The 12,507-nt window shown below is 36.2% G+C and overlaps 1 protein-coding gene across 8 annotated transcripts in view; it reads right to left on the bottom strand.

Moving 5' to 3' along the window:
• The window catches only part of HECTD2 (HECT domain E3 ubiquitin protein ligase 2), a 41,192-nt gene that overhangs the window by 2,503 nt on the left and 26,182 nt on the right, over positions 1 to 12,507 (bottom strand). Inside the window, exons 12-20 of one of the 8 annotated variants that reach the window (XM_064463789.1) lie at positions 12,214 to 12,321; positions 10,123 to 10,255; positions 6,326 to 6,414; positions 5,074 to 5,232; positions 4,539 to 4,613; positions 3,460 to 3,547; positions 3,099 to 3,205; positions 1,771 to 1,886; positions 982 to 1,125 (exon numbers count right to left, since the gene is read on the bottom strand). In XM_064463789.1, the coding sequence (XP_064319859.1) occupies positions 982 to 1,125; positions 1,771 to 1,886; positions 3,099 to 3,205; positions 3,460 to 3,547; positions 4,539 to 4,613; positions 5,074 to 5,232; positions 6,326 to 6,414; positions 10,123 to 10,255; positions 12,214 to 12,321 (1,019 nt within the window). Of the gene's footprint in view, positions 1 to 981; positions 1,126 to 1,770; positions 1,887 to 3,098; positions 3,206 to 3,459; positions 3,548 to 4,538; positions 4,614 to 5,073; positions 5,233 to 6,325; positions 6,415 to 10,122; positions 10,256 to 12,213; positions 12,322 to 12,507 lie in introns of those variants that run through there. The other 7 variants (XM_064463790.1, XM_064463792.1, XM_064463791.1 and 4 more) reach the window with 7 other exon arrangements.

Below are 12,507 nucleotides of genomic sequence, written 5' to 3'. Positions count from 1 at the left end.
CTTATTAGCTCATCGAATAAAGCATTAGAAATACCACAGTAATGAGATAAACCAAGTTTAAAAACCCAAAATTTATTTTGTTTCTGCATTTAATTCACCTGTCCACAGAAAACCCAACAAAACTGACTTTAAAAATATAGTTCCATTTAAGTATTTTGATTATTCTAAATGTTTGAGAAATCTTGGTAAAGCCAGTAATTACTGGTTAGCAGCAATTACTGCTTAGCAGTGAGCTTCATCGCAGTAAGCTTTTCTATACAGCTTTCCAAATTATTTAAACTGGCTTTCTCCAATCATGAGAAGGAAAACACTAGCTGGAAAGCATATGGAATTTCTCAAGTCAATTCAGTACAAAATAAAACACTACCAGAAACATAAGAACTTGGCATGAACAATTTAACCTTCACAATGAAATTACAAGGCTGCTTTGTTCCCATTTCTTCTGAGCAACTTCTGTATCAGCCATACACTTAGTCACCAGAGACCCTAAAGGAATGCTACATCTTCTCAGCCACATGTATTCAAATCCTTACTCTGATCAATTCAGACCATCAGGAAAGAATGCAAGCGTTTTCTGTAACTGCAGGGGCTGCTATTCATAATGATCAACAGACTCAATGAATTCAGAAAAATTCATTGTCATTCACAGTATATTTTCATTAGCTCAGCTGTCATGTTAGGAACAATTAAACACATAATTTATCTGAATTGAAGACATGTAAGGAATCTCTATGACTAAAAAAATTCCTGGTCTCAAATGTAAACTTTGACTGGAGAATCAATTTTGGATTAGGTGGTCACTTGCAAAATTTATGCAATCAATAAATGGGTAAAACAACATTTTGAAGACAAACTAAAGGACTCCATGCAGTTTCTTCCTTATACATTAGTTTGCTGTTCTTTAAAAAGACATTCAAGAGCGATAAGGGCTCTCAGAAAATAATGTAACAAAAAATTTTTAAAATCCAGAAAACTACTTACCAATTAGTAGATGTTTCACTCTTTGAAATCTTGAAATTCAAATCAGCCATTCCTCCCACAGGTACTCTATCACTTCCTGTAGCAAAATGTAACAGCTTCTTTTGAAGGTCAAGTGAAAATCCAAGTACTACATCCCAAAAGTATCTATGTTCAGGGCAGAGGAAGAAGAAAATAGTGTAAGATGCAACATCATGACAAAACAGTATGGGGACAATAATACAACCACAAGTACTACCTGATGAATGTAATCTACTGAGAATTTAATTAATGTAATATATGGGACATGAGTAGTATCCTAATATGGAAGGTTAAATAAATTCCTAAGGACTTGACAAGTACAATGTTTTATGAGTTTTGGAATGATGTCTTGTCAAATGATGCCCAAAGCCACTTTTCTATAACAATATAAATGCCTTCTCCTCACTAATATAAACGTCCTTAGTATCAAACAGAATTGGAAGAGAAAAAGCATTTTTAGAAGATTGGATAATAAAAACAAAGACTCAGATTTCACTACGTGGGATTTGAAGCTACTCGTTTTGAACTATCTCCATTTCAATCTAATCATAACCTTTTAAAGGTATTCAGCAACATATTATACTGTTAAGGATCTAACACATCCTACTTATAGATAATTTAATAGTGCCTTTGTGTTATCTGGAAATAGGTTTTTTAAAACTTCAGTCATTCTCAGATTATCCTTGAAGAGATTATTCCCAACAGTCTACCATTCTATGATGTTTTAAAATTCAGTAATTAGAATGAAAAAAAGAAAAAAATCAAGCCTACCGTATAGTAAGATCAGTTTTTTGGTAGCCCTCATATTGGGTACTTCGCTGTAAAGCAGACATATCCAGCTCAGGACTGCCACAGACAAGAATTTCAACCTCTTCTGGACGAAGTAGCTGTCAGAAATTAAGGACAAAATATGTAACCTTTTTAAAGGTGAAAAATCATGCTACTAGATTAACACTCAATTTTCTTTTGGCATTATAGAAAAATTCACAATATCATTCAATTCAATATAAATCTATAACTTAGATACATACTATTTTATAGAAAAATAAATTCCTTAGTCCTTTGAAGAATCTCTTATAACTGTATATAGTAGAAAGCAAATTACTGGATAACATAGTATTTTAGCATATTTCTTTTGTTCCTCACTTCTTTTTCATTCTTAGATTTATTGCACTGACTTGCTCGTCATATGACTAGTTTACAAATGGGTCAGGAAGAAAATTAAGTTTGTAGGTATGGAATTCAGAGGGAGGGTCTTGATCTCAATTTTGCTTACAACTTCCATTTCTTTTATACCGAAGAGTCCCAGTGTAGGTTGATGAGTAGCAGTGGTTGGCAGAACTTGACTCTTAGCTGTACACACTGCTGTGCAAAGCAAATACAATAACAGTAAACCATGTTTAACAACCACTAACCTTACACCTGCAGAACCTACTTATTAATTTACGACAACATCGTTAAATGCATGAAAGTATGTCATGGCATTTCAATGGATTTTCATGCTCCTTCCAGAACCTTCCCTGCAGTTAGTCACATCTCACTTTGGCGCAAGTGTGCCATACTTGGCTAATTTCACAGGAATGAAGAAAATCTCATGCAAATTGTAATTGCTTCCTCTTTCTCTTCTTACTGCACAATGGATGATGTAAATTACTAAAGGCATTCCAACAACCAAACAGGCCTGAATATGGAAGAATGTTTAATCTCAACCTCACTGAGTGTTCTTCCTGCAAAAAGTAATTGGTGTTTTCAGAGGAGTCACTCAAGAGCACCCAGACACCGTTCCTCTGCTGCTCATAACTGTGGGGAATACGGTCAGTCCTTGTAAACCTTCACACAAGAACCTGTGAAGTTTCTGCGAAAGCATACTGATAAACCTAATTTGTGGAGCTTTACTTATCTGTTTTCAGTGGAACACTGCAGAGAACAGTTGATTAATCCAACATAAGCAGAAGAAATAAAGCAGGTAATCAACTATATTGATTAATCAAGATTTTTCATGAATCCCAAATTCATCCAGTGTAACTTGTTTAATTTAGATAAGTCATTGTCACATATTTGAAACAGAAGTGCAAAGTAATGTTTCATTTTATTCTTACCAGTAACGCATATGAAGCACAAACACTATGAAATCCATAATAGAAAGCTGCAAACTGTTTATAAATTGATTTGTTGAGAAGAAAATCAACATAGAGCTGCACATACTCTAAAAAAGAAAAACAATTTATTTTGTTACATCATAATAATTTTAAATAATCGTTTGTTGTGCTCTCTCAAATGGTACTGAATTAAGAAAAATGTACGTATTTCATTTTAGATATTATTAAATTGGTAGGCATGCCAGAAAGGACAGCACTAATTTTGTTTTCACACTTTGTTAAAGAAAACCTAGGCTTATAAGAAGGAAAAAAAGGACAAACAAATCTGTCAAATATGTGTAGTTAATATATACTGAAGTACCTTTCCTATTCTGATTTGTGACTGGAATTTTATCTCCATTTGGCTTTAAGTTGTAAGATTTTATAACACCAAATTCTTCCTGGAAAACCTGGAGAAAAAAAAAGTTAAGGTCAGTACTTGAAAATACATTCATCTACTCACACATTACAAAGCTTGTATTTATTATTTCATGTATTTCCCCTGTCTCTCTCTTTAGCACATGCTGTAGTTCTGATGGATGTGGGGGTTTAAAAAGTTAAATATTACAATTTTCAACAATATTACAATTTTCAGCATTTTGCTCAAGAAGTTTGTGTTTAAAGTAGAAAAATTGACCCTGTTACACAGTGGCATATCAAAGTGACCTGCAGGCTCTGCAGCCACAGAGTTTTTCATACAAAAGAAAAATTTAGGAGCATCAAATACAAGTAAGAGGGTATTTGTTCCGCTGTCGCTCACCTAGGAAGTCAAAAGCACCCACTCTACAAAAATTCTCTTATGGTCTAGCAATAATGTAATTCAAAGCTGAGGGAAAAAGGTCAATACGAGTCCAATACATATCCATAAACCAGCATGAAATTTTACTACCTAGTATGTGTTCTAAAACAATGAATAAATGAAAAAGGCTTTATTGATTGAAGTAGCAGTTAGACATACAGGTCAGGCAAAACTATTGTAACTTGAACAAGCTATCATTCAAGTGAGATTTCCTGGACAAAGTGCATAAAATAACCAGAGTATGCTTCGACTAGCATCTGGGTTAGGCAGAGAAGGGATTGTTCTGCAGCCAGATGAATCCCACAAACCAGGGTACTGACTGCAAGGTGATGGTGTCAGAGGAAGGAAATTGCTGGAAATGCACCGGCAGCCGGCCACGCGACGCTGCTGGGAGACACCAGCTTAAAGCCCCGTAACGCAGCCAGCCTCTGTATGCCCCGAGGCCCCAGGACTAGACTGGTTCTTGAAACAAACTTCAATGCCCATTCAGTTATATTCCAAACAATCAGCAACCACACAGTAGTAGGCCACTCCATTGCAGAAACATTGGTAAAAATTACTGAATGATTTTGAGAATCACTTATAATTGTGTATTTAATGACCTGGAAGGTTGAGTAAAAATCCTCTTCAACATTGCCTTCATAGGCTAGAAGTTCACTTAGTCCATGGGCCAGTTCCTACAATACGAGTAAAAACTCTTTAGTAAATCTACAAAACTAAGTGATGCACTTTGCAAGGACATGCCAGAATCAGTACTTTACACAGTATCTTGGAAAAAGCTGTATATTCAAAATGCACCCACAAAGAAAAACTCACTGCTTAATTAATATATGCATATGCGTATACATATATTTATTTATTTTTATTTCAGTATAAACTGTTACATTTTTCTTTTTATTTGGGAAAATGCATCTAGAATGCTAAGATGTTGGTATTTTAATTTCAAGTAGATCAACACAAATTCTGCTACGCTAGAAAACATGGAGAATTTCTGTTTTCAACAGAAGAAAAGGAGACTTTATCAGCCTGTGCTGGAAAAAAAGGCTGTTTTCAAACAGTTTACAATTCAAGCATTAAATATAAATAAAACAGGTTTTAAATCAGTAGTTTAGCCTCATAAAAGAATGTAATACTTACAGGCATAATCTGAAACAGGTCATCTAATGTGACATCACAGATGCCTACAAGTGTGCTATGATCGCAGGGAACAATGGGAGGACTCAATAATTTCTTGTAACAGCAAGGTGGGAAACGAATATCCAAGGTGATGCTATTATAAACAGCAAGTCCCATAAGCTATATATGTCAAATGTTAAGGGCAAACCCCACACATCCTTATTATAGTTAATATTTTAAGTAACTTGGAAAAAATATTTTAAGATTTTACTCAGCATAGTCTAATACATGCCAAAAAACCAGAAGGAATGGAAAAATTTAAATTTAAGTTTTAAATTTTAAATAGTTTTGCATTACAATTGAGTAGTAGTTAAAATGGTCAAATGATGCACATTGACGGAATACTTGAGAATCTTCAACATAATACTGTAGACAAGCATCTAGAATACATTACTCCAAAGTACTATTATGAAAAAAGTTTTTATAGAGAACTATAGATATATGTTTTTAATCCAAAAATTCTAGAGAAAGCTCTATATAGCCATTTTTCTTTTAAATAAATCTAAAAACATAAAGACTGGTACTATAGCTCATCAGCTAGCACATGTAAGTGTACCTTGTGAAACAAAATTGAAATGGTACCAAAAATTAGAAGAATCCAATTCACAATTCAGCTTCTCACTAGAACAGAATGGTTCAGTTGAAAGAGACCTACATCAATCATCTGGTCCAACCGCAATCAGTAAAATGGGGCCCTCACCATCTCATCGTAGTGGAGTTTTAAGCATATATTATCATTAATAATTTGTCTGAGAACTCCATAAATGAGCACAACAGAAAGTCTAGGAAATAAAGTTATGCTCAAAATAGCATGTGGCTTCTGTTTAGTATAAAAATCAAATTAAAAAAGGACCACATACTGCTCAATGGGGACCTAAATGAGATATTAATGCATACAGGCTCATTTATGTTTACTGAATGAAACTCAGAGGTGTAAGTACATAAAAAAGTATAGCTTATACACAAAAAGTTGCACATTTAATCTTAATTCTAGTATTTTCTGACTGTAAAATGTACCATGTTCCCACATACAACCATTTTCTTCCTAATTTTAGTTCACTTGCTTGAATGACATTCATTTTATACATTTAAAATAGAACACATTTGTATATACAACACCTGAATGAGCTTTAATCAATGGTTTATTTCATCCCCATAACAACTTACTGAGTGGCATTTCGTTTAGCACCGTCTAGCAGACATTAAAGGATACAGCTCCAACCAATCGGAATTCAGAATAGTTATCACACTTAAAGCTGCTGAACCAATGGCAGTGCGAGTCCTTATGGTAGGTGAACATGCCTGCAGAACAGGAACGGTGGCCTTTACAAAGCCTGAGCTTCAAAAGACAGTCGTACAAAACCTCATCTTTCTCACACGTGCACCCTGAGGAGCGCTCGTCGGAGCGCCGGTATCTCCATGCCTGTTCTCAGCCCTGCCTTCCCACCCACAGGAGGAGCCTGCCGGCGCAGGGCACGGACCACCAAGCGCAGCGCCAAGCCCGAAGCGGGCCCAAGCCCACCGGCTCGCGCGTTCTTCAGTGCCTCCAGTCGCAGATAATCTGCACTGTCTCTGTGCAATCTGCTGCTCCACTGTACTTCATCATCTGTACAGCCAGAAATGTCAATTGTCTAACCAAAAATTTTCCTGCTGCAATGTAAACCCATTTCTTCCTCCCTTCCTGGGTCAACAGCAGACGACAAACTTAAAAAACGCTGGCGTAAATCCCATGATACAAATACCATAAGCTTTATCTTCTTATAATAGAAAGCTGTAAAAGGTTTATCTTATACACACACTAGCAGCAAAGGGGTATGCTTCAAATTTTCTGTCAAAAAATTACATCAGACAAGTTAAAAAAAAACCCCAAACCACAAATATCCTAAAAAGCCACTCGCTGGTCTAGTCACAAGTTAGATCCTAGTGAAGTCATGACTACAGACTAGTCTGACTTCTATTTGCGTCAGAGATGGATCATTCTGTTTTCAAGAGTGACAGAAAGTAAAAACCCATGTAACGAAACCACATAACTGCTTTAAGATGCCCAAGAAGTATTGCTCAGAGAAGCAAGACACACTCTAGTTAAGTGTGCACTAACAGGGAAATTAACTTTAGCAATGCAGAAGTAAATTGGATAAAACTTGATGACTGGTTTTAATTTGTTGGGATTGAATGGGCCGACAATTTATTATTGTTTCCATGGTCAGCGTACAAACCAAAGCACTCAATAGTTCTAAGGACACCTTGTATGCAGTAGCTCACTGCATTTGTGTTTGAAGACAAAGCTGGGGAAAAATAATATTTAAATGAAAAGTCAGACTTCTTTGGATTAAAAAAAGAATAAAAATCCAATTGATGTCCCAGGGACATCTAGTTTTTATGAAAAACTAAAATTAAAATCCTGCCTTAATATTTTTCCCTACTCTCCTGAACAGTCTTAACTTTCTCCTTTGAACTTTCGCTCAGAAAGGTGCTCATCACAAAACTTTTACACAGTGGCTTTACCTGAAGGAACATAACAGTTGCATGTAAGGCAGAACAAGGTTCACATACTAAAAGACAACAGTGATGCTGGAACAAAATAGATCTCAAATCCCATTTATTAATTGTCCACACCAAGATGAAGAAAGCATTGTAACAGACATAGGAGGGCAGACAACTGAGTTAATTGGGAGTTCTTTAGTTTCAGAGGTTAAATCTGCAGGATTGGCTAACCTGGAAAGGGTGATAATAGTGATGTTTTCCTATGTTTTTGCTTCCATGCTTCTGACATACATTATTTGCAACTCAAACACTAAAGACAGCAGAGTATACAGTCCCTTTCCAAGGGACGAGAACACTTCTGAACTCCTCCCACACTCAGCTGATGCTCATATCAATGAAAGAATTTACACTTTAAAGCAAGGAAGCCTGCCAGAGCTGGTGAAAAAAAAAAATTACTCAAATGTTTCCAAACTCATCAGATACCAAGCTCCGCTGACAACACATTTTTACTAACAGAACCGTCAAACTTACAGAACACTTTCTCCAGGATAAATTGTTTCCTATTACGGTTGTTATCACCAAATGTCATCTCTCCACACAGACACCTTTTTATTAGAAAAAGGGCTACAGGCAAATAATGATCTCAGCAGATTTGAGGACATATTTATGACTTAAAACTCTGGACCTTTAGAAGGAGTCTGATAAACAACAGAGGACCATGCATTTAAGGGACATGAACACTTCTAGGCAAGGACAGGCAAGCTCTCGCATTCTACCAATGACTATTGGGTGTTATGCTGAAGTCCCTGGAAATCAATGTTTCTAATTTAAGAGCCAGCCTGGGAGCACTTTAACCCATTATAACATCAGTAATGCATAGCTGAGGAAAGCTGACTCATTTTAAAAATATTGGAGTAGGGGAAAAACCCCCACCCAGATCCACCTACACAAATATAAAATAAGTAGATTGAACCGCATGTTTATGAATCCTCATTAATGTCTTCCAATCTCCTATTTACTCAAAAAAATCTTCCTTTTTCCCCCTTGAGCCTGCAAATATCATTATGGGCTCACAGGTCCTGGTAACAACAGAAGCATGCTATTTCATTCAATCTCACATCTGCCTATACTCTCTCTGTCCCCAGCTGAAGGACTTTCTCTCCTGAGAGCATCTCAGACCACTTTAAGAACCCTGGCCACACAGACACCCCAAACAGAATATATGACAAAGATGCAAGTAAGAACTAACCTCTACCTATACTAATCACAAAATAGTGCTAGAACTTGTAAACACTGTCAGTGCAAATGGAAACCATTGACCAAAGTCAGCAGTTGGCCAGGACTGCATACAGTAACAGCATCCAACTGTAGCTGCTTATGAAAACCAGGAAAACTCCCTGAACTAGCAATATGAAGATAGCTGAGGATAGCGTTAAAACAGAAAATGTAGCATGAGAAGGAAGAGGCAAGGATGGCAGGGGACAAATAAATACATTTGGCCTTATCTCCACTGGAATATTTGCTAAACCATCTACTTCAGAGGCTGCTATATGTCTCTTCCTAATTCAGAACAGTAATATCATATACCAATTGCAACCAAAAAACCATACTGAACTATGGAAGAAACTTATTCTTAAATCCAAATATACGAATTCACACATATACTTGTGTGAATTCTAGAAAATTTCTAAAGGCAGACGAGGGTCAGTGTTTCAACGGCTTGCACAGCTTTTGCTTATTCTTCTTAGCTTGTTAGTAGACCTAGCAGTTCACCAACACTTATCGAAAACTCAGGAGTTTTCTACTCAGAAGGAAAATTAAGACAACCCTTTAAAGGCCTGATTCCATTTGAGTTATAACAGATTTAAATTATCCTTGTCCTACGCTCCATAAAACAGTTGACGGCCTTCTCCCATCTGCCCAGAGGTAAATCAGGTCCTGTCTCTGGACAGACATGGGAACACTAACACAGATATATCAGAGGAAGAACTTCAAGGAAAATCTACGGCTAGTCTTGAATCCCCCTGCTTTGTATCCAATATGCTCACTGGCCTAGGGATACCAGCAAATGATAAATATTGAGCCTCCAGTTTCTGAAACAAGGTTTAGCATGTCTAACATCTTAAAAACCTGAATCCTAATTTTAATTCTAAACCTTTCCATTGATCAGAGATTTGTTCACCCTCTAATTTTGCCATATCACTGAAGGAATTTAGCAGTGCTTGAACCTCTTTGTCAAAAGCCAAGATATTCTAAGTTCTTCATGTACTCCCCACTCTCTTCCACCTTCCTTTATGCCAAAGCTTCTCATATATATACAATTCTTGTCCTCATATATATACAATTCTTGTCCTCATATATACAGGACATATACAGGAATAGTTCCTGTCCACTTTTGGTTTTACATCAGTTAGTAACTGGCCTGCCTAATACTGCATTAATGAAAAATTCTTACCCATCACTGTTTCGATAATTTAAAATGAACAAAATTTCACATCGTACTTAAGAACATACATGAGGACTCACCATAATCTGGGTGAAAGATCTGGCGAATCAGAAGAAGAAACCATTCTTTTGTCAGTCCACCCATATCAAGACCAGCTTCCCCTACAAATGTGACTTTCAACTTCTTTTTCAGATCTGCCTTCTTCCTTGCTAGCTATTGCAAAATAGGTGGGGAAGAAGAAAAAGGAGATTTAGCATATTACTGCTACCTCTAGCCATAGAGAACATGCACATCTCTCTGTCTCTACTGCTCTTGCCTTGTTTAAACTAGTAATTTGCATCATCTCCTATTAACAGCTCAAAACAATGATTGAATTTCAGAAGCAATCACGACTACTTGACATCATCAACTACCTTGCACATAGTGCCACCCTCTAGGTTTGAAGAGAAGTTAAATGGTATGCAAACAGATTTTTAATAGGCTACTAGATACAATGAATTGAGCCTGTCTAGAATATTTTGGACCTCTGTCATTTTTTACCTACACAGAAGACATTCTGCCAGGAGGAAATTCTAGATTAAAAAAAAATATATTAGACATCCTTTGGAGATATTTAGAAATAAGGAGGTAGCTAAAACTTTCAATATTTGGACACCATTCTGTTCAGCATAAGATACCTGCCAGCAAGTATCAGCTGCTTTGTAAAACTGTTTTTTAGACAATGGTAACAGGCTCTTTACATTCCTTTGTCCTAAGAGACAGCATTTCATCCAGGTATGCAAAAGACCTGCAAAGAATTAGATTACAGCCTTTCACAATTAGCAGTGATCTTTCAGATTAAGTCCCTATACAATTCTGCTTTAAAATCATTAATTACTGGCCAGCTCCAGAGAAAGCGTTTAAACCAATCAGGAGGATGCATGTACTAAAATAATTTCTGCACTGTTAGCTGCTCAAGTAAATTCCTGTTGCACAAATTTCATAAGTATATTTCTATTTTGTATTATTTGACACAAACTATTTATTAGCTGATGTGATTTTCCTTTGCAAATTATTTTTTTTACATTTGAACTATGAATAAGGCGTCCTCTTCCCCTACCTTCCCTTCCCCACACTTTTGAGAACATGGCTAATAGAATAGATTCTTACTCATCCCTGAGATGGGGAGAAGAAAACATCAGAAATAAATAGGAGAATATATTGGCTATCAGAACTCTTGAAGTTGCTCTTGGTTATTTCAGTGTGGTAAAAAAGCCCTGCTCTCACAGAACCATAGAATGGTGGGGGTTGGAGGGACCTCTGGATATCATCTTGTCCAACCCCCTGCTTGAGCAGGTACACCCAGAGCAGGGAAACAATGCCTGAGAGAGCAGCATTACCACTTGTATTTCTTCCATCTTAGGAGAGAAGGCCAAAACAGACAGGCTTTAATCTAGGAAAAAAAAGTTTAAACTTATGTTTTCTGAACATGAGTAATCAGAATTTGTTTGGTCTTGTTTTCACCACTTGGACTTATTTTTCAATACCATCAGGCTGTTTTTAGCGTTGAGAAAGAGTAGGGAACAAGATTTCACCAAATAACATTACTTAGCAAGGTTCAGTGGATACTAGAGAATTACCTACTTTAATGGACACAGCTATTTCATTTTTGAAAAGGAAAAATTACATTCAAGAATGTGAGGAATTAGTTAAAACCAAGATAAGAACTTAAGAAAATAAAGCCTAAAATAATTCTTACAGGACAGAGAAGTTAGTGAAAGAAAAGCATAAAAATATTCCAAGAATTAGAACAAACAAACTCAGTTTTTAGTCACTTACTATTCATGCTTCTATCATGGAACCAAGTCCTACATAACCTGATAATTATGCACTGTATTCTTAAGACAAGACTTGCAAACACAAATACAATAACACGTGGCATGCAAACATGTATGTTTATTACGGGCTTAGCTACGGAGCAGTACGAGGATGGAAAATAAAGTTGAGAATGTCTAACCCCATCTATTTTGCAGCACTGCTGTTGTGACAGTAATTCAGTTTTTTTGTTTAGTATTATACAGGTATATTCCCAATCTCTTAGCACAGAAAGATTTAAATATGATTTATCAAACTGAAATCTAAGCGCAATAGCTATTCTGCAGCAACACAACTTTTAATTACATTTTTGTTACCTCATCAAGTGAATCACTAACAAGGTGCGTCCTTCTCACTTTCACATTTAGGAACAACATATTCATGTCAGGTTTCTGTCTGCGAGAGACTTTATCCACAAGGCTTTGCTATTGATTGAAAAAGAAACATCACACATGCAGTATCTTCATTTAAAAAAACCAAAGTGCCACTTGTGTAAAATGTAAAGAGTCCTTAGTACCTTGCATTAAACACATTACCCTAATATGATAGCTGCCTCAGTATCTTCTAAGAGATGGTGAGCAATTTCTTTTCTACTGCAGATAACAAGAAAG

Source organism: Phalacrocorax carbo, chromosome 12, assembly GCF_963921805.1.
Source record: "Phalacrocorax carbo chromosome 12, bPhaCar2.1, whole genome shotgun sequence".
Taxonomy (NCBI): domain Eukaryota; kingdom Metazoa; phylum Chordata; class Aves; order Suliformes; family Phalacrocoracidae; genus Phalacrocorax; species Phalacrocorax carbo.
This window is presented reverse-complemented; position numbering and strand designations above follow the sequence as displayed.